Here is a 22766-nt window from a genome sequence, read left to right on the forward strand (position 1 = left end):
TTTAGTTATTTTGGTTTAGATTTAGTAACTAGGGGTTTGTCTAGGGTTTTAGTATTTATGTGGGTGAGTAGAGTTTAGTTTTTAGGATTTATATTTGGGTTTAGGGTTTAGTGATTAGGGTTTAGGGTTTAGTAATTAGAGTTTAGGGTTTTTATTTGGGTTTAGAGTTTAGTGATTAAGGTTTAGGGTTTATATTAGGGTTTAGGGTTTAGCGATTAGGGTTTAGGGTTTAGTGATTAGTGTTTAGGGTTTATATATGTGTTTAGGGTTTAGTGATTAGGGTTTAGGGTTTATATTTGGGTTTAGAGTTTAGTGATTAGGATTTAGGGTTTAGTGATTAGTGTTTAGAGTCTATATCTGGGTTTAGGGTTTAGTGATTAGGGTTTAGTGATTAGGGTTTAGGGTTTATATTTGGGTTTATGGTTTAGTGATTAGGGTTTAGTAATTTTCTTTTAAAACTAGAGTTTAGGGTTTATATGTCATGTCTTCAAATTTGATATTTCTCTTCTATGCCATTTTGTATGATTGCTCGTAATATAAAATTAGTTTTGTTCAAATGTTTGACAATGTTAGGGTCATGTCTAGTTCAAGAACGTCTTTTTCATCAACAAATACTTTTATTTCTTCTTCTACTATTTTACATATGATTCCCAACTAACATAAATAGAACAAACATTTGTATACTATTTTATACATTGTTCCATACTATGTATGTATAGTACTTGAAAATATTATAAAATTTTATATATTTCAGATTTTGATTTTCTTTTAAATATATATTATAGCTTAGATTTGGGTTTAAGATTTAGTGGCCATGATTTAGAGTTTAGTAATTAGGGGTTGGGTTTAGAGTTTAGTATGATATTTTACATCTTTATATACTATAGTTTAATATCACAAAATATTATATATATTTTCAGATTTTAATTTTATATAAAATTATAAATATATAATAGTTTACATTTGAGTTTGGGTTTAGTGGTCCATTTAGGCTTTAGTATTTAAAAGTTGGAGTTAATGAAATGTTTGTGGTGATATGAAGTAAAATTAATGAAATGTTTGCGGTTATGTGTATGTGATGTGGTTATATTATCTTCCTTTTGTTGGTGACAGTTTGCAATAATTATTGGCCACACTTGGATTTTGTCAACGTCATCTCCACATCTTAAAGCCACTGACAAATTGTATGAATCAAAGGTAAAACCGGTAGAAATAAAGCACAATTGATAGATATTACATTATGTCAAAATCAATGTTCTGCACTTAATTTCTTTTCCTAAATTAAAAACAAGAAATATTTCAATCAAAAACCATTTTTTGTTTATTTTAATATATTAGATTTTTTTTTTCAAACACATGTTAATATATTAGATAATATGTATTTTGTAAGAGATTATAGAAAATGTATTCACATAAAAAGAGATAAAGGATTTAAAAAGGGTTGAAAAGGATTCAGCCCTCTTTTACGTATTTTGATGGGTTTTAAAAGGATTAGGCTGAGTTTAGATTATATAGGGCTGGGTTGGGTAACCCTATATAGGAAGATAGTCTCTTGGTAAGTTGGAAGAATCTTTTAATTTATTAATTTAAAAATAAATCTTATTGGTTGATATAAAAAAAAATCTCATTGAACAAGAGGAGGGGGAGGCAGCAACGAAAGGAAGGGCACATAAAAGGAAGGAATCAAATTTGTTTTTTTTTCCTTTGTTACATATTATAAATTAACGAGGCCGCGTCTCCCTCGGTCTCGGTCTTGTGCCCCACCGCTTCTCCACCAATCACTTCCTTCTCTCTCTCTCAGATCTGCATTTACCAGAGATTCTCCTCCTTTCTGCATCTTTTAAAAGCACCATGGTTGGACCTCTGGAATCTGATCATACAATCCTTGCCATGTCTGAAAAAGTGGAAATATTGTCTGATGATTTCGATCCAACCGCTCTAGTCACCGAACCGTTACCTTCCCCGGTAACAAACGGTGGAGGAGAAAGAGAAATGGTCCTCGGGAGGAATGTGCACACGACGTCTCTTGCCGTGACGGAACCGGAGTCAAACGACGAGTTCACCGGAGACAAGGAAGCTTACATGGCTAGCGTTCTCGCTCGTTACCGGAAAACTTTGGTTGAACGAACCAAATATCATCTAGGTAAACTTTGGTAGATCCTAGGCTCTAAGATTCTGTTTGTTTGAAATGATGATTTATGGTGTAGGTTATCCATATAACTTGGATTTCGACTACGGTGCGCTTGGGCAGTTGCAGCATTTCTCCATTAACAACCTCGGAGATCCGTTTATCGAAAGCAACTATGGAGTGCACTCTAGGCCTTTCGAAGTTGGCGTCTTGGATTGGTTTGCTCGTCTCTGGGAGATTGAAAGAGATGACTATTGGGGTTACATCACTAACTGTGGCACAGAAGGAAACCTTCACGGCATTTTAGTTGGGTACGTTTTCTTTGTTTGTGTGATCTGTTTTCAATCGGTTCTTGATATTGTTTTTCTTTCAGGAGAGAGATGTTACCTGATGGGATTCTGTATGCTTCGACTGAATCGCATTACTCTGTGTTTAAAGCAGCTCGTATGTATCGAATGGAATGTGACAAGGTTGATACGCTTATCTCCGGGGAGATTGACTGTGATGATCTCAGAGGAAAGCTGTTGGCTAACAAAGATAAACCCGCCATTCTTAATGTTAACATAGGTTTGTGTTTCTCTTTGTTACTTCGTTTGTGTGTTTGCTGATGGTTTGTTATTTCTTGCAGGAACAACGGTTAAAGGAGCCGTTGATGATCTCGACCTTGTAATCAAAACTCTTGAAGAGTGTGGGTTCTCACATGACAGGTTCTATATTCACTGCGATGGAGCTCTGTTCGGACTTATGATGCCTTTTGTCAAACGTGTAAGTGTACAGTCTTCCATTGTGATTACCTTAACTGTGCTCTGACCAATCATTTTTCTATCTAGGCACCAAAAGTCACGTTCAATAAACCGATAGGGAGTGTGAGTGTGTCGGGCCACAAATTCGTCGGGTGTCCAATGCCTTGTGGTGTTCAGATAACAAGAATGAAACACATCAAAGTCCTGTCCAGTAACGTTGAGTACCTGGCGTCTAGGGATGCAACTATCATGGGGAGCAGAAACGGGCATGCTCCTTTGTTCCTTTGGTACACTCTAAACCGGAAAGGGTACAAAGGATTCCAGAAAGAAGTTCAGAAATGCCTGAGGAATGCCCATTACCTTAAAGACAGACTCCGTGAAGCTGGGATCAGCGCCATGCTCAACGAGCTTAGCAGCACTGTTGTCTTTGAAAGGCCCAAAGATGAAGAATTTGTTAGAAGGTGGCAGCTCGCTTGCCAAGGCGATATAGCTCATGTGGTGGTGATGCCAAGTGTTACAATCGAGAAACTCGATCATTTTCTGAAAGACCTGGTCGAACACAGATCGATCTGGTGTAAGGATGGATCTCAAACACCATGCCTTGCAAAGGATGTAGGAACCAACAACTGCGTCTGTCCAGCTCACAAGTGACCGTGCAGTTTCACCATATGTTTGGCGTTTCTTTGTTTCTGGTTTAAATTTCTATTCGTTGCAGTCACGAATTTTTCGTAAAATTTTCCAGTTTCACTTCCACTTATTAATAAAAGGTCATGATTTTAAACCATTGTGTGATGTGTTCTATGCATTTTAGATGATTGGTGCTAAACTTTGTGTAAATATGTATGCAATAAAGATGTCTGGAGAAATATTACAGTAGTTCCTACTCTTAATATATATGAGGACCGTGATATTGATATGAACATACAACGCCATAGACATACAATCAAACTACTTTAACACAAACCATAAAACAAACATAAACATACATACATCCAATATAGCATATCCCCAAATGAGTAACAAAGCTAAGATTGGGAACTTAGCCTCTCTTGTTGAAATCCATGAAGCTCGATGGCTGCCCATTTGTGCTCATCTGCTGGTTCTTGTTGTTCCCCAGCTGAGATGAGAATTGCGAGCGGTTGTTGTTGAATGAATTTCCGTTCCCTTGAGGAATTTCTCCAGCGGCTATCTTCAGTCGGTTCAGTTCTCCCCGCAGTGCTTCATTCAAAGCTGCAAGTACACCGAACAATATTATCTCTGGCATCAAAACATTGGTTTATTCCAGTGAAAAGTGGCTCACCATCCCTAAGTTCAGCTTGTTGTTCTAATGCTTGCAACCGCATTTTGAGGTGTTTGTTTTCAGTGGTCAGGTCTGATGTTCCTCTCTGCACAATATACAGAAAGAGCACATAAGTGCGCAAACACAGGAAATATGCTCTCCAGACAAGAAATCATTTTATACAAAAATCACTTAAGCAACTGTTTTCGGTATATTGATGACTTATATGACACAAACATAACAAGAACAATTTTTTACTAATAAGGATTCAAAAAAAATAATTCTTCCTTTATTGATCATGAATTCTTTTCATTAATGTCAAGAATACAACAACAAAGTTGTAGAGATCTCCAAATACAACTCAGATCAACATAGCAGGTATCAGATACATAAGCACAAACAATGAATAAAAGAAGTAAAGTAATTACCTGCAACATAGTGACTTGAGCAGAGAGTGTAGTTGCTTCGTTCTGAAGTGTCTGTACCTTCCTCTCCAGCTCACCAGTATACTTAATCTTCCTCTCTTTTGACCTAGCCGCGGATTGTCTATTTGCTAGAATCCTGTCAAGAAGACGTATGAATGAAAGAATGTTTGAAGGAAAAAGAAACCCGAGGATACTTTACCTTTTAGCTCTTTTGGGATCAAGCAACGCAAGCTCGGCGAGTCTGTCACTAGCCATACCCATGTTCTTCTTAGCACCGTCTTTGCAGTTGACGGCGGCTAGAATCGAGTCCATGTTAAACGAACCCGAACTTGTAGCTCCATCCATAGAATTGCTCCGGTGATGATGACCCTTTCTCCCTCCAGAGCTTGTAGGTCGGGCGAATTGAGTATCCTCAGTGGCCGTTAGATCGTCGAAGAAATTGGATTCGGAATCAACTGAGAAGCTTCGAACGTGACGGCCAGGAGGAAGAGGAATGGGGGGAGCACCGTTGGATGAGGTCTCTTCCGGAGGTGAATCGACGGACATCGGAGACGGTTGTGGTTGGGGTTGTGTTTGAGGTGTTGGAGCGTTGAGGAAATCGAGAGAAGAGAAATCAACATCGGAAGGATCGAAAAGGAGCAGATCGTCAATTGATTCGCCGGAGAAGAAAGTGTCCGAGCGAGCTCGACGGTGATGAGAGATACGCTGACGTGGAGCTTCTGGCATACGTTCGATTTCGCTTAGAATCGATGATTGGTTTGCTCTCAGGGAAGAAGGCTCCATCGATTTAGGCGGCGAGGTTTGGGTTTCCTCTGTTTCACTAGTTTATTATACCTACCCAAGTTGAGAAAGTCTTCCAAGACAAAATGCCACGAGAGTTTTGTCAATATGTTCTCACTATATTTTCCAAACTTACCATAGTTAAAAGGAGTTGTTCAAAAAAAAAAAAAAAAAAAAAACCATAGTTAAAAGGAAAACTTTGTTTTTAATTGGTAAACTAGACTTTGATTCACGTTTTGAAAGCGCGGTTTATTTTTTTTTCAATTGACAAATATTTAGTAAATGTCATATTTTCATATATTTGTGTTTTATTTTATAAAAGATTTAAATTTTTTATTTTACTTATCGTATTTAATTTTAAATGACTATTTATGTTTAAAAAATTAAACTTTATTTCTTTAATGAATTAAGTTGGTATAACTCTGATAAATTAATTTTACTATGTTGTTAATATTTTAATAAAAAAGTTTATATACTTTTAATAAACATTTATACTTTTAAATGAAAAAAATCAATTTTTTTATTAATGCTTAAATTATATTAAGAATAGTTGAAAAAATAATAATTAAGAATAGTTGAAAAAAAATTATTTGAACTTGGACTCAATGGCCCAAAGGAAAAAATGTGAGAATTTGACCTGATTTCTTAATCGGCCCAAATGGCCCAAGAGAGATCTGATGTGGGTTGGATCCGAAACAAATGACCCAATATAGATGTGTTATTAATATTACTTGATTGCCCTTAATGAAATATGCAATGTTAGTAAAAAAAATTGCAAGTTAAGGTAAAAATGACAATAGGATTCCGCTTTAATAGTATAGATATAAACGTCTTTTTGATTGGTGTACTAACTTCACTTTGAATAGAATAAAAGCTTTGTTCGGAATTTACATTAGGTGCAACACATACAATTTATCGGTGGTTAGCGATTATTCGGAATAAAGAAACATTTAAAAAATTATAACATGTAGTTTGTATTTATTAAAAAAGTGTTATATTGAATTGTCACGTAACTGAAATTTTAATTTTTCTTATGTGGTGGTTTGAGAATCCATTGACAATTTAGTTAGTCCAAAATTAAATTGTGAGCGAATGTTATATTATATAGTATATCCGGACCATTCATTTATCAAATTGAAATTATTATATATTTTTCCTTAAATAAAACCTACGGAATTAACTAATGTGATTAAGATATATATATAGCAATTAATGATTTTAAATAATAAAGATTCGCTAATAATTTGTATATTTTCTATCATTTTTAATTATTTATTATTAAAATAAATTACACAATTACATTAATCATATAATAAAAATTTAAATTTTTTTGTATATGTTGTATTTTGAATTTTTCAAAACGAGTATAAATTACTAAAACTATTAAAAGTCTCACATAAACTTCTGTGAACAAGGTTTTATATATATATATATATATATTTTATCATTTAAATTAAACTATACATCATATGAAAATACATACTTATATTTTGATATATGCGTTGAACATATATTGAAAAGTTAATATTTTAATTTTGAAATCTTCATTGTTTTTTTTAGATGATTATAAATTATTGAAACCACTAAAAATTCCACATGAAAAAAAATGTTGGTGTAAAATTTTTCTACAAAAATATGCAAATAATCATAAAATCATATGAGTAGAAAACTCATTTAATAAATATCCATACTAAAAGTATACTATATATCTATGTTAATATCATTTAAATTTAATACGATAAATAAGATTGATTGTTTTGGTTTATTTACCCTAAAATTATTGCGAATAAACAAGAATGGTCGTTTGATTTATATGTGCACGCCAATTTATTACATAATAGTAACTGAATTCTTAATTGTTTAATATATAATTATTATTTTATTATTTCATAATATGCAGAAAAATATAAAATAAGTAATAATATAAAATATTTATTATGCACAAGGCGCAGCTCTTTACCTTATGTATCTCTTTAATAATTTTAAATTTTAAACATTTTTTAAATCTCAGGCTAAAACAAAGTAACGAAATGAGAATAAACTCAAAAATCAATATTTATATCGAGCAATAACCAAAATGTAAAAGTGACACAAAAATGAGAAAATATTGAAGATAGATAGGATTGGCACGTGAACGTAAACTTTCCTTAACCATAATTTACCTTTAAATTGTTAAATCATGATATAAAACAGAGCTAACATATTTCATTGTTACCAAATAGTAGGCTTGAGATTTTTTGGCCTAAACATTAGGTTCATATGCGATAAGTGTTTTTTTGACCTAAAATATTTTTAAAAATGAAATCAGCTCATCAGTAAACAAATAATGTAATTAACAAAAAAAAATTAAAAAGTTGTTTAAGAACCAAAGATATTAATTCAATCAAGAATATAAATTTTATTTTTTCATACGATATATAAATAATACGCAAGGCACATGTCTTATCCTAATTGAAAGTCCTAATTGAAAGCTATATGAGAATTAATCAGGATTTTACACAGTTTTTTGCACTAGTATCCATCATATTAATGACCTTTGAACATGTGTTCGAATTTACCCATCGTTTTTTTTTTCTTTAATGAAAAGTACTGATGTAATTTTCAGTTAAACCTTTTCATTTATATTTTGACTTTTTTTAAAAAATATACTACACTACTCTAAGAGGTAACTCTCAGTTTGAATAGCCAAACTAAAAATACACTAGATGATAACCCCACACTTTGAGTGGGATGAAATACCTAAAATAAAGACATGTTTGCAATTTAAAATCAATTATGTTTTTGGTTTTTTTCTTCTATGTATAAGAACATGTTTCAAATTTAATAGCATAAATATGACATGAAATATTAAAGTAATATTTGTTGTGTTTTTATTTATAGCGATTTGCTGGTGGTAGTTGCTTAAAAATTTGAGTTTTATTTTTTGTTTACCTCATCATAATTGATTTTACGTTTATAAAAATGTAATACAGTTTTATATTAAATTTTATTCAGCCCATTTTATAGATTCTTGAAATCTATGTTAAGCCTAAAACAAATTCAAATGGGCTGAAGTAAAAAACATAACATTCTCTTTTAGAGCTTCAATAGACAGAATCAAAATCATTCGATGTCGGCAAAGCGAATAAAGAGGAATAACTTATGCAACCAAATTTTGCTCAAAATGTTTTATAACATTATATATATAACTATGTACAACTTGCAAGAATCCCTTCGGCTTCATCTTCCTTTTCCAATCTTCATTTCCATAAAAATAAGGGAAAATTGTCAAAATGACTCAAAACTTGATTTTGAATGCAAACGTGCAAAGGTAGACTAGTGAAATTACAACAACCTCCTTATGAAAAAACAAAAAACATGTATTGAATTTTAGCATTATAACCCTCCATGTGAGAAGACTTCTTTGTAAGTCTTCTCGTTCAGTAATTCTTAAATAGAATTTAATTTTTTTTATAAAAAATATTTTGATGGGAAAAAATTGAAAATCATGTAATAATAAATATTTATAAATTATGTAAATTTATTTTTATTAAACTTGAATTATTTTCAACATAGATGAGTGAATGTTGAGTCATAATAGTCTTTGGTATAGGGTTTGGTAACATATGTTGTAGTATTGTTGGTATCTTATCTTTTTTTTTTTTGACCTATATGTGTTTAGTGACTATCTAATAACTAGATTTAAACACTATTTTAGTATCTTTTAAGTTTAAGGAAGTGTTTTTTAGCTTAGTTATTTGATTCAAGGGTATGGAAGACTCACAGAAGACTTCTTGAAGACTTCCCAAGAAATCTTCTGACATGTCATGCCTAAATTTTAGTAGAATTTAGGGTTTCCGCCAAAATTTTAGAATAACTTAGGTTTTCCGCTAAATCGAAGTCTTCCATAAATCTTCTAGGGAAAGTCTTTCAGAAGTCTTCTAGGGGAAGTCTTCTCATGTATTATATTTTAAAAGTAATTAAAAAAGTTTATAAAAAAATATTTTGAAAAGGAAAAAAATCGAAATCATGTATTAATAAACATTTCTAAATGATGGAATTTTAATTTTACTAAAATTGAATTATGTTTAACATAGATGAGTGAATGTAGATTGAGTCATGAAAGTCATTGGTTGGGTTAGGTAACATATGTTATAGTATTGTTGGTATTTTTAGGGTTAGATTTTGAAATCTTAACTTAAAAGAAAACAATTAAATTTGACATATATGTGTTTAGTTTTCTGTATATTAAACACTTTAAAAGTTGATTTTCAGTTTAATGAAGTGTTTTTTTTCTATTTTGTTAGTTATTTGATTTTACTGTCTAGAAAACTTTCCAAGAAGTCTTATGTCTCGAAAATATTTAACCTAATTGGAATTGAAAGAATTTCTGAAATGCCTCACTTTAAAAGGACATTGAGGAGTGAGTACACCCCCCACAAAATGAAATTTGTGTGACTAATCTCATTATTCAAAATACCAGTGCTACCCTTCAAAATTGGCAAGCTAATGGAAATGATACGAAATGGCAGGTTCACGGCACGGCATCAAATAAGATTAAGCGGCAAGCTAATGAAAGTGATCCAAAACTTTCATTTAATAACAAGAAATTTCTTCACTTTGTTGCTTTTTTAAACATTTTCTATGTCATGTGCAAACTGTTTTATCACTTTTTTGCTCTTTTAAACTTTTTCTATGTCGTGTGCAAACCGTTTTATCTTCATAGTCTCCAGTTTTGTGTATTTGTGAGTAAGCGCATATTAAAAATAGAATTAAAATATTTGTCTCAGGATGATTTCAAGATAAAAAAATCCTATGGGTTATTAGACACAGAAAGATAAAAAAAAAAGATTTAAACAAATATGATTTGAGCTAGAATGGTGTCATCATGGGTTATTAGAGATAGATAGAGAGATGTCTTCATTTCATCAAATGGGCTCAATCCCTCTAATGGGCTACTAGACACATGATTGTTTAAATGGAAAAAGTAAACAACGAGTAAAAATCTCTCCTACGGCGTGTATCCATCACAATACTATGAGAAATAGGCTCAGTCCATCTATTGGACCCAAGTCAACAGATTGTCTAGATGGAAAATGTAAACAACAAAAGAAAGAGAGAAATCATCTCCAAGTCAACAGATTGTTTGGATGTCATCATTAATGAATTATATATATTCAATATATAATGATGTGAAAATATATTCACGAGTAATGATAACCACTTTTGACCATCATAAAATTTTGCTATAACGATTACTAGATCTTGACCCGCGCTTACGAAGCGCGGATTATTTTATGACAAAAAATTTCACTAATAACTGAACAAATATTTTGTTAATTTGTAAGAATTTTGTGTATTTATAATATTTTTGAATTTAAATCAATGCTTTTGAATTCGACCCAAACCCGCGGTCTAACCGGTTAATCCGGTGATCCGACAATTCGATTTAGATTTGTAAAAATATTCATATTTAAAAAATCACTAAAATCCGAGACTAACAGATTGAACTGATGGATGACCAATATATAATCCAATTTGATTTAAATTGTTATAGTTTCATAATTTTTCACCTTTTAATCCAAATTTTAAAGTTTCTTATTTTATAATTTTATGAAATTATGACTTTTCTACAAAATTTTGATAGAGAAAGTGAAAGTTATAAAATAATTAACAACTATAAATATGTCTTGATCATATTACTCCTTTTTATATAGCTTAATTAATTTTATAATAATTGTTTTGTGTAATTTATCTTGTTAATAATTTATATTATAATCGGTTTAAATTTGTTGTTCACAATTAGTGTTAAGCATTTTTTTTAGATAACATATATATTTTGAACTTTTTTCATAATCTTTTTTGTTATTATATATATTGTACAATGTATAATGTTTATATATATATATATATATATTATGTAATGGCTATTATTGAATTGTTATGTTACTTAAATCAATGATATAACCATTATTTAGTAATTATAAATAAAATAATATGTTAATTTAATTAATTTATTATTGATTGAAATATTTTTCTAGTATTTAAACCTGTAAAAATAAGCTCTATTTATTTTCTTTGTTTTATAAATTATTTGAATTTTCTTAATTATATAATCTATCTAAACCATTTGAAAGAAAATTGTTAGAAATATTAAAAATATGAATTATAATATTTTATATTGTTTGGACACAAGATTAATTATAATGTTGTTTGGAAACATGGATAGTAGTATAAAGAAATGAGTATATTGTTTGGAAACATTGATAGTAGTATAAAGAAAGTATTATTAGTGATTTAATGTAGGTTTAACTATAAAGTAGGAAGATGCATTTATTTAAAAACTTACAAAATAAAGGTCAGGTCCAACGCAATGTTTCTGTTTTAATAATATTGATATATCCACGAGCACGGATTCACGATTATAGTGATAATGATTTGTCTTTATTATTGTATCTGAATCAGAAGGTCGGGCCTAACCTAATCTTAATAATATTGACTATTCAATCGGTTTATATAGTTAGTAAGCAAATCAAAATTGGACTTTACCGGTTCTTACCACCAATTCTGATACATTAATAGTAGCCATGGGTGTTCGGATAGCGAGTTGGTATTGGTTTGGAGTTTCGGGTTCGGGTTTTTTAAGATCAAAAATTTAGTCTCATTCCGATATTATAGAAGTTCATTTTCGTATCGGTTCGGGCTTACTCGAGTTCGATTCGAATATAATAGCACATTTAGAACTCCCCTGAACCCGTTTTAAAATTTGGATTCGGTTTTAATTTGGGTCGCAGTTATCCAAATACTTATTTGTGCCTCAAAAATACATACTTAAACAATTTAGCGTTACAAAAGCTTGGTGGCATGATTAAGAAATGGTTGTTAAGAAGACTGAATAATGAACAAATTAAAACTAACAACTAACAATTCTAAACATAATTTAAATTTTAAAAATATAATATTCTTAAAACTCTTGAAAAAACTGAATTATAATCAATCTTTAAATGAAATTTCAAAACATTAAATTTTTTTAATATTTGACTAATATACCATTTTAGTTGTTTGAACATCAATAATACATATCACAAATAAATACAATTACAAATAATTAAAACATATGAACAACCATTACTGTGAAACATAAAAAATAAAAACAACAGCCAGCCGCGCGGTTCAGCGGATCAAAATATAGTTGTTTGTTATGATTTCAAGGAATGGGAAGTGTGTGATTTCTAAATAGTATTGTTAGTTATGATTTATTGTAACCAAAATGTCTATCACTTTTTATAGTATTTTTTACAACAATGTTTGTATATTTAGTACTTAATGCATTAAAACACATATAAAGAATAATATATTTGGTAAACATTTTTGTTAGTGCAGATTAAACATATATGGGTGAAGAAAAAGTGTTTCGTGGGTGGAATTTTGAAATCAAATGTTCTATTAGAAAAATAGTTTGGAGCTCAGCAAATCTTTATAAAAAACAAAGGGACCAGTAGGAGAAACTTTTTTCGATTTGCTGTTTCATTGAGTTCATCTCTCTTACATACAGCTCATAAAAGCTCAAAGGAAGGAGAACAACCATTAATGTTTAAGTAGGAGAAGTTTCTTTGGATGTGATGTTTCATCCAGTTCATCTTGCTTACGTACAGCTCGTGAAAACTCAAAGGAAGGAGAGCAACCATATTAGTTTCAGTTAAGCAACCATGCTGGTTACATAAAGCTCAGAAAATATTCTCCACGTTAGTCAACCAATTCTTCTCACGTTTTTTTATCAATGAAAATATTAGAATTAGTTTCAATCGCAAGATAACGGTCATTCTCCAAAACTTTTTTTATGTACACGTGAGATGCAAACTTGGAAACATATTTTGTTAATTACGCGATTTTGGGCTGAGAAGCTTTTTGCAAGCGAAACGTCAGCATTCTAAAATTGAAATCATTGTGAGGCTGCCACGGGTCAAATATGGTGTGAACATATTAATGACAAATGTTTCTTTTTAACTATATAGGGGATATATTTTTCATTAATCGCTTCTAGAACAGGACAATTGCACAAAATCAAAAACGTTATTCTCTACTCTAACAATGAATCCACCGGATTAGTAGTTTTTATGAATGTTTATTTTCAGAATTGCTATAACTGAGCAACTGAATATTTAATCTACAAGATTTGTATAACCTAATTCTCTGTCGATCCTCCAAAATCTCAAGATGCAAATGTTAAGGTCTTTAACTAAGAAACTTTCAAACTTTTTCGACATAAACACCTCATGCATTACTATGCAAATCCACGCCACTGTAAAATCATAAACTTAATTATTGAGTCGTACTCTTTACTTTCGAGTATAATATTATATATTATAAATTGAATACTTGCTTTAAGTCTCATTGAGTTAAGAAAATCAGACATCCCCGATTTTACGAAGTAAATCAAATATTAATATGAAATATCTACAAAAGACGAAGCAAATCACACATACTAGTATTAAAAGGTCAATATATGCCTTGATATGTTATATGCATATATATATTAATACATTTAAAAATTATATATATATATATATATATTTTATGTAAGTTTATAATATATTTATTTATTAAATTTATTATTTTAGTTATTAGATTTAAAAAGTAAAAAAATATTTCTGTAATAAAATATTGGATTATTATACATTTTTATTTATTAATTTATTTGTATTGATCTAAGCGTATCGGATCAAAAAAATTAACTATTCGAATGAAACAAATTGAGTTATTTTAAAATATTAGATATTCGCTCTGTGTCCACTCTAGTATTTCAGTGTGTTATCATAGTAGTTATTATTGTATTAGCTGGTGTTTAGTTTCTTTTCTGCTACGAATTATCTTTTTTTCTAATTTCAGTCAAAATTTAAAATAGTATAACTTCATATAATCTCAAAGGAAAAACATAATCTTGCATCATTAAAATTGAAAAGGGAAAAAATGATTGAATAAAATATGGTGATAACCCAAAATTTAGAGTAATGTCATTGACTTCATTTGAAGGAGAGGAGAGAGACAGAAAAGTAAGAAAGGGAATGAAAAAATCAGATCGAAATTAGTTTTGACGTCCGCAAGGACTATTCTCTCTCTTTTCATCTCTCTCTCTCTCTCTCTCTCTCTCTCTCTCTCTCTAAAAGATACAGCGAAGAACAGAAGACAAAACTGTGAGCAAAACAAAAGGTACAAGTTAATAATTAAAAAAAAACAATTTGTAGGAGACAGAGAATTGTTTTAGTTTCTTTTGGGTTATCCCCAAACCCTAGAAGATGAAGAAGATAAACAACAAGTTCCTTTCTTTAGCTTTCTACTGATTCTCTCTCTCTCTTTCTCAAGTTGTAATCTACCATGAAGATAAACAGAGTTGATATCTCCGATTGTCTTTATTTCGAGACAGATTCTTCAATTTAAGCTCTTGTAAGCATCAGTCAGGAATCTGAATTAGGGTTTCGATCGAGCTTCTAGGGTGCTTGTTAACTTTTATGATTTTGGGTTGTAGGTGCTGAGCTGGAAAGGAGCAGACTTGGTTCATTTGGATCTGGGATTTTCATTTCGGAGCTCTAGAATGTTCCATACGGAATCTCACCACTCAGATTCAGCTATTTTCTTCACGACTCTGAAGCTTATCATTGCTCACGCTTCTACTTCATTGTGCACTGGAGACACCTTTGCTCCAACACAGAGCTGAGGTTATACTTATTCAGACCGTAACTCGCCTTTTTCTACATATATATACAGAGAGTATGGTGCCATCAGAGGCGCCAAATCCTGTTGGAAGTGGCGAAAATGTTCCGACAGGAGGAGCTCCTCTTCCTTCACAACCAGCATTTCCTCAGTTCAGTAACAACATGAGTATGAGTATGCTCGGGAATGCTCCAAACATCTCTTCCCTCCTCAACAACCATTCTTTCGTAAACGGCACTGGGGCCGAGTCAGACCCTCTGTCTAGCGTCGGGTTTAGTGGTTTGTCATCCTTCAACGCCTCTATGGTTTCGCCAAGCTCGTCTGGTCAAGTTCAGGGTCATCAATTCTCTAACCAGTTGTTCGCTGAGCAGCAACGGAATAAGAAAATGGAGCCTCAGAATTTTCAACAACAACAACAGCAGCAGTTTCCGACAGTGCGTGGAGGTGTGGGACCTGTCAAGTTGGAACCTGGTCAGGTCTCTAACGACCAGCAGCAACAGAAAATGTTGAGAAACCTAGGATCATCAGTTAAGTTGGAACCGCAACAACTTCAGGCGATGAGAAGCATGGCCCAAGTGAAAATGGAGCCTCAACAACATTCAGAGCAGTCACTGTTTCTTCAGCAGCAGAGGCAACAACAGCAGTTTCTTCAAATGCCTGGGCAATCTTCTTCGCAGGCTCAAATGAATAATATATTTCAGCAGCAGAGACTTATGCAACTTCAACAACAGCAACAACTCCTCAAATCAATGCCTCAACAACGTCCTCAATTGCCACAACAGAGTTTGCCTCTCAGGCCACCTATGAAGCCAGTGTATGAACCCGGCATGGGTGCTCAGCGTCTTACACAGTATATGTACCGACAACAACATAGGCCTGAAGTAAAAGCTTCTTACCTTAAATGATTTTCTCTTTCTTTCAGTTTCATTATGATTTTGACAGTTGAACCTTGTGCTATTGAATGCAGGACAATAACATTGAGTTCTGGAGAAAATTTGTAGCTGAGTACTTTGCTCCTAATGCGAAGAAGAGATGGTGCGTTTCTATGTACGGCAGTGGCCGGCAAACAACTGGCGTTTTCCCTCAGGTCTACTGCCCACTGAACTTGTTCTTGCTCTTGCCAGTTGTTTTCAGTATACTAGTTACTTGTTTCCGTGTTTAACTTCTTTACATGGAGACATTGCAGGATGTGTGGCACTGTGAGATATGCAACCGAAAGCCTGGACGTGGTTTTGGTACGACGTTATTTAGATTATCGCACAGTACAACGTTTTTTCTCTAGTTCTTAGAAAAATCATTTTTGCGTCTTTGGTTGTTCAGAGGCAACCGCCGAAGTCCTGCCGCGGCTTTTTAAGATTAAGTATGAAAGTGGAACTCTGGAAGAACTTTTATATGTGGATATGCCAAGGGAATCTCAGAATTCATCTGGTCAAATTGTCCTGGAGTACGCAAAAGCAACCCAAGAGAGTGTATTTGAGCATCTTCGAGTTGTTCGTGATGGCCAACTTCGAATAGTTTTCTCCCCAGATCTTAAGGTTTTTTCATATTACTCTCTCTTTTTTCCTCTCTTGGCAAACTATAAGTTTCTTCCTTTATTCTTCTCAGATATTCTCTTGGGAATTTTGTGCTCGGAGACATGAAGAGCTTATTCCACGAAGGCTTTTGATACCTCAGGTAACTTCCAGAAACATTAACTACTGTTATTTCGTTTCCCATTACTGACACTGCATCTTATGGGTTTATGGTACTTTCGCTTTGGGTTTACCTGTGACTAGAATCATCACTTGTACTTTTAAATCAACAAAAACTGCTTAGGTATTTTTTTTTTTAAATCTATTTTTTGTTCTTCATGTACAGGTTAGTCAGCTTGGATCAGCAGCTCAGAAATATCAGCAAGCCGCTCAAAATGCAACAACAGATTCTGCTCTTCCAGAGTTACAAAATAATTGCAACATGTAAACTTGCTCTCTTATTTTGTTAGATTACTGTAACAACAACAAATCCTGTTTTATTCAAATTTCTTCTTCTTTTTTTTTTTTGACGTACTGCCACTGCTTCGCAGGTTTGTTGCATCTGCTAGACAGTTGGCAAAGGCCTTGGAAGTACCACTCGTGAATGATTTGGGATACACAAAGAGATATGTTCGGTGTTTGCAGGTATATGGATATCATTGAATAATAATATCTCAATATGAACATAAGTGTCATTTGTACTAAGCTGCAAAAGATATAAGTTTCCTCTTTGCAAAACCCATTCTTGCTAATGCATATTTGATCTCTTGCAATATTGTAGATCTCGGAGGTTGTAAATAGTATGAAGGACTTGATAGATTATAGCAGAGAAACAAGAACAGGACCAATCGGTAAGTTAATGTGACAGCCTTTAAAGCATCACGTATAAATATATTTTAATAACGTGTCAATCTGTCGTTCTTTTTCTTTTTTGGTACAGAGAGTTTAGCCAAGTTTCCTCGGAGAACAGGTCCTTCGTCTGTACTGCCTGGTCCTTCTCCTCAGCAACCCAATGAACAGCTAAGGCAGATTGCAAACAACGATCAGAGTTCTGGAGTAAACTATGCCTTTAATGCAGCTTCTGCATGCACCTCCTCCACAAGCAGCATCGCAGGGCTCATCCACCAGAATTCCATGAAGCAAAGGCATCAGAACGCTGCTTACAATCCACCAAACAGTCCTTATGGTGGAAACTCAGTTCAGATGGCGTCACCTAGTTCCTCGGGCACCATGGCGCCATTATCCCAGCAACACAACCTGACATCATTTCAGTCTCCAACTTCCTCGTCTAACAACAACAACAATCTCTCTCAAAACGGGATGACATGTGTTAACAATCACATGGGTTCCACAGCAATTCAACAGGCTGCAGGTGATGAAGCAAACGGGTCTAGTTCGGTGCAGAAGATACTGAATGAAATCCTGATGAGCAACCAAGCTCACAATACCTTAGGAGGAGGAAGTATGGTTGGGAGCGAGGGGAAGGGAGGTAGTAATGTAAATAGCTCCGATGTTCTGATGATGAACGGTCAAGTGAACAACAACAGCAGCAACACAAACATTGGAGGAGGAGGTGGTGTTGGGATGGGAGCTAACGGGAACAATGGTCTGATGAACGGAAGAGTTGGGATGTTGGTGAGGGATCCAAACGTGCAACCGGATCTAGGGAACCAACTCTTAGGAGCAGTCAATGGTTTCAACAATTTTCAGCGTGATTGGAACGCATGATGAAGAGACTTTGAGCGTATCTGGCATCACCCAGGGTAAAAGGATTAAAGAGGCCTCAAGCCGGAAGAGTTTTAAAAAGAAAATCTTTGTACAACAACTGCTTTTAAAATACCAACTCGAGTTGCTTGTTTTCCTTTTTATCGAGAGTTTTCTTTATGCTTTTATAGTTATAATGTACATCTTTCATCAGAGAGTCAATGAATCAGATGTTGTATCCTTCATTTATCTCTTGAAACTTCCATAAATTATGAACTAGAAAAATTTACTACCCTCCTGTTCTATCAAAACTCTAACCCAACTATCTAAAATCCACAAGCTTTTCTAAAATACTCCAAGCTGAAATGTATTACGATATTCATAGGCTCAAGAAAAGAGTCTGTTAACTGCAACAATTAAAAAAAAAAAAATTCATTACAAATGAAACCTATTGATCAGCTCAACAAGTTTGCGTGTTCATACTCAAAACCTAAATGCCAAATCTGTAAATTTCAGAAAGAGTAGTCTTTCAAGTCTGATCTGGAGTCATCCATGTCAACCTCAGCCGAGCATTCTTCAGCAGTAAGAGGAGGGAGTTTACGAGTCTTTCGCTTCAGGTTGTGTTTGTGCCAATCACTCTTGAAATGCTCTCTGTATTGCTTAGCTTCTCCAACAAACGTGTTGCAGGTACTGCACTTGATCCCTTTTCCTTCTCCTTCTTCTTCCTTTGTGTTACTACTAGTACCAATCTCTTGCTTGTGCATTTTCTTGCTAAGTTCAACGACAGGATCGGCCTCAGTCTCAACAGGTAACAATGGCTTGTTTGTCTGCAATGCCATATCGTCATGCTCATCGTAATGATCCATGCTTGTGTCACCTTCAGCATGAACCGATACAGCGAGTATCTCTAATCTCCCCTGCATATTCCTCACAAAGGAATCACACTCTCGGTATAGTCCCGGTTCCATCTCGCAGACCTGCACAAGAATGAATCAGTTAGGATTAGAGGAAAAAAGAAGAACAAGTTCAAAGTGTTTTAAAGCTATAGAATCATTACAGTGGACATCTGAGTTCCAGATTCGTCTTTGGAGACAAGAGAAGAGTCCCATTCTTTAAGCTTGTCCAGAAGGGAGGCGAAGTTCTGAACAGGAACAGTGAGACGAAGCCTCATTGGAGAACGCTTTATAGGGAAGTGCTTCTGCAGCTCACGGATGACATCAAGAGCCTGCACAAGTTTAATAATGAAAAAGAATCTTTTCATAGGGATGACATTAAAACATATACACTACTCTACTCACCTGCTTCTTGGAGTTGCTATTAGGATCAACAGCAAAATGGATCTCATGCATAAGACGCTCGACCATGCTAATGGTATAAGGGCGTTGGGTTTCAGGGTTAATGGTTTTCTGCATTACAATGGTAGCAATATCCCGAAACTGGCTTGACAACTGTGACTCTCTCTCTTTCCCAGCAACTTGAAGCTCACCTTTGTCCAAAATCTCCAAGCAGATCTTGGTGTGATCATCAGATCCAAACACCTTTATCAAGTCTTTAGATTTAGCAAGAACTCCTTTGGACACATTTGAGTAAACGGTATGTGACTGCAACACTTCATCGATGTCCTTCTCTCTGCACAAACAAATATTTTATTTATGGAATATAGTCGATTCGCTTCAGATTAAGAAAACATAATCGTAATACGGTACAGTGATAAACATTCAAACGCCTCTTTGCAAGAATCGAATGGCTAAATTGGGTAAAATCAACCGTAAAAGATTTCAAGCGATGGAGAAAGCTTACACGCCGGAACGCCACGAAAGGACCTTGTTCTTGTAGCAAGCGATCTCGAAGCGGTTGCCTTGCTTTTTCAATCGAACCACTGCGACGTTCGTCAACCTCTTCTGTCCTACCGGCTGCACCAGCGTCTTCGACATCTCTCTCTCTCTCTCTCCTAAGTTTCTTTTGCTCTCGCCGGCAAAAAGGGTTTGGACTTTGAAACAGCCCTAATTGTGAAATAAACTTTTTTAGTGGGACCTTAACTCAATATGCCCTTATCGTAAAAAAAAATTATTCTCCTTGTCCTCTTTCTATTTTCAGTGCCCTTTATCATTGCACTCTCTGCACTAATCTTTTACTTATTTAATAAAGAAAATTAATAAAATGTTATAAAAAAAGTTGGTTTGTTACTAGACTGTTATACATTTTTAAAAAATTAATAGAATATTGTATGTCTATAGTAAATGACAATAAGAATTTTTGGTCAAATTTTTTTTAATTAAAATTATTTTTAAACACTAAATCCACATCAGTAATTAACAATCCACATCAACAAAATAGAAATCAAACCGTCTCTTCCCGACGACTGGGTTAAACAAAAAAGAAACGAAGAACATCGTGTTTTCGAAGAAGGAACCGCAAGGATACTTCCACTCTCTGAAATCCTCGTCGACAATGTGTTTACTTCCTCTTCCTCGAACTAACTCTCTGTTGTTGATATTGTGTCTTCTCCGATATCGTCTTCCCTAAAATCTTCATCTTCAATCGTTTGTACGAAATCGTCTTAGCCGCATTCTTATCTATGAGTTCGTCTTTTCCGGTAGGATGTCGCGATGTTATATATTGTGTTTTGGTTGAGTTTGTGGGTCAGTTATATATTATATTTCATCTGAGTTATATATTTGTTCCGACTACTGAGATAGGGTTATGTTGCGGCTGTGATATGGTTGAGGGTTTTGTTGCGTCTGAGTTAGGGTTAAGTCATGACTGAGTAATTGTTATGTTATGGCTGAGTTATCGCTATGTCGTGACTGAGGAATTGTTATGTTATGGGTGAGTTACTGTTATGTTATGGCTGAGTTATTGTTATGTTGTGGCTGAGTTATTTTTATTTTATTGTGTTATTGTTATGTTATGGTTGTGTTATTGTTATCTTGTGGCTGATTTATTGTTGGGTTATATGATTAGATGGATGTTGCTGAAGTTAAATTACGGGATTACCCTTCCAGACTTTACCCTGAAGGGTTTTCAAACCTAGAAAATAAAGATATTAATCACAATTTACGTCTAGGAAATTTTCTCCACATTAGAGAAGCAATAGGACTTGATGTGTGGAAAGAACTGGTGAACTCTCCTATTGGAGTAGTTGCTAGGCTAGCTAGATGTGAAAGCATGTGGTCTGGTAAGACCGTACACTATCTACTATTTAGACAGCTGCGAGTACATAAGAAGGAGATATGGTGTCTCGTGGTTGATGAGGCTATCAGGTTTAGCTTGCTTGAGTTTGGTGAGATCACTGGGTTAAACACATGTCAATTGCCAACAGAAAGTTTTGAACTTGATCAATACAAAGAGTTTTGGGAGGAGTTGAAGGCGCCGCTTGGGATGGGACCCAAGTTAGATAAACTGAAGGCAGCATTAGCGTTATGTCTGCTTTGGAGTTTTGAAAAGCGTAAGTGGTTGGGGCTGCTACTTCTTCAAGCCATGGGAGACTATTGTTTGAATCACAATTCAAGGATACCCTTTGAAAGTGCAATAAGGGTATTTGACGATGAAGCCATGGGGCCGTATTCATTGGGAGAGTGGTGAATAATGAAGACGTTCGGGTTTTTCGATGGGGTGGAAAGCGTACACGTGCAAGTTTTGATAACTTGTTGGTTGCTGAAATCAAAGAGCATGGCGAGGTAAGGTTTAACGCTGAGTTTTTAGTTTTTTGATGGCTCATTTATTATATTTGATGGCTAAGTTATGTGTTATTTGATGGCTGATTTATTATATTTGATGGCTGAGTTATGTGAGGAGTGTGAGTTTTAATGATTTATGAGATGGTTATGTGTATAGATTAAGGAGATTAAGTTAGAACCATAAGAATAAGAAAGAGAGAGATTGTTGCAAAGTGAGAGAGTAAGAAGGAGGAATCTCTTATTCCCTTACTTGATTAATTTCTCAGACATGTTACATAAATAGATACAAGAGTTTCTAATGAGACAATAAGAATTAATAAACAAATGGAGACAGCATGGGATCAAGTCACTCTCAACTGAGCCATGAAAGTGACATCTCCTCTTTCTCTTACATCCTTAGCTTAACATGTGACTTTGGCTTGTCTTTGAGCTCCAACAGATCCATCCACTTGCTTCCACTTGTTTAAACTATTCCAGACCTTATGGAGACTGATGGTGAGACATTTAAAAACGCCCACACCCTTGATTGCCTTCCAAGACACTCTTGTTACGGATTAGGGCAAACTGTATGGCTTGATTCAAATTGCTCTTTCCCTCTTGTTTCCATAGTTCTGATTCTTCATGCCTTTACTCTTGATCTTTATTGCTTCATCTCAACACTCCCCCTCAAGCTTGACAATAGGAATTGGCCAAGCTTGGAAACCATGAAGCATTCCCTCATTAAAACCTTTAGCTTGGAAAAACCTCATGGGATAAAAACCAAGCCAAGGAAAAAGAGTAGAACACTTCATGGCTAAGAGGATCAGTGTGATGAAAGATCTACGAG

The 22766-nt window shown here is 34.0% G+C and overlaps 4 protein-coding genes across 6 annotated transcripts; 2 read left to right on the forward strand and 2 right to left on the reverse strand.

The window, feature by feature from the left end:
- Positions 1-1615: 1615 nt before the first annotated feature.
- On the forward strand, positions 1616-3655 carry LOC106410478 (serine decarboxylase). The gene is made up of 5 exons (XM_013850979.3): positions 1616-2143; positions 2208-2439; positions 2502-2695; positions 2757-2893; positions 2959-3655. Exons 1-5 carry the CDS (start codon positions 1852-1854, stop codon positions 3520-3522), a joined length of 1419 nt encoding a protein of 472 aa, XP_013706433.1. The 5' UTR covers positions 1616-1851; the 3' UTR covers positions 3523-3655.
- Positions 3656-3676: 21 nt separating this feature from the next.
- LOC106410479 (transcription factor VIP1-like) lies at positions 3677-5443 on the reverse strand. Its single transcript, XM_013850980.3, has 4 exons — positions 4775-5443; positions 4579-4711; positions 4172-4256; positions 3677-4101 (listed from the first exon to the last, which is right to left on the reverse strand). The coding sequence occupies exons 1-4, from the start codon at positions 5356-5358 to the stop codon at positions 3911-3913; spliced, it is 993 nt and encodes a 330-aa protein (XP_013706434.1). The 5' UTR covers positions 5359-5443; the 3' UTR covers positions 3677-3910.
- Positions 5444-14342: 8899 nt separating this feature from the next.
- On the forward strand, positions 14343-18505 carry LOC106410443 (transcriptional corepressor SEUSS). Of its 3 annotated transcripts, XM_022719479.2 has the most exons (11): positions 14415-14544; positions 14698-14778; positions 14861-15926; positions 16013-16132; positions 16232-16280; positions 16366-16580; positions 16651-16719; positions 16903-17000; positions 17108-17201; positions 17338-17407; positions 17497-18505. In XM_022719479.2, the coding sequence occupies exons 3-11, from the start codon at positions 15105-15107 to the stop codon at positions 18282-18284; spliced, it is 2325 nt and encodes a 774-aa protein (XP_022575200.2). In that variant the 5' UTR covers positions 14415-14544; positions 14698-14778; positions 14861-15104; the 3' UTR covers positions 18285-18505. The 3 variants fall into 3 exon arrangements, with proteins under 3 accessions (XP_013706390.2, XP_022575200.2, XP_013706391.2); XM_013850936.3 differs by lacking the exon at positions 14698-14778 and having other exon boundaries at positions 14343-14544; XM_013850937.3 differs by having other exon boundaries at positions 14538-14778.
- A 106-nt stretch (positions 18506-18611) lies between these two features.
- Positions 18612-20291, reverse strand: LOC125601646 (ribosome maturation protein SBDS-like). Its single transcript, XM_048773705.1, has 4 exons — positions 20061-20291; positions 19559-19889; positions 19318-19485; positions 18612-19237 (listed from the first exon to the last, which is right to left on the reverse strand). Exons 1-4 carry the CDS (start codon positions 20192-20194, stop codon positions 18773-18775), a joined length of 1098 nt encoding a protein of 365 aa, XP_048629662.1. The 5' UTR covers positions 20195-20291; the 3' UTR covers positions 18612-18772.
- Between the last annotated feature and the right edge of the window lie 2475 nt (positions 20292-22766).

Source organism: Brassica napus, unplaced genomic scaffold, assembly GCF_020379485.1.
Source record: "Brassica napus cultivar Da-Ae unplaced genomic scaffold, Da-Ae ScsIHWf_2621;HRSCAF=3370, whole genome shotgun sequence".
NCBI classification, from domain to species: domain Eukaryota; kingdom Viridiplantae; phylum Streptophyta; class Magnoliopsida; order Brassicales; family Brassicaceae; genus Brassica; species Brassica napus.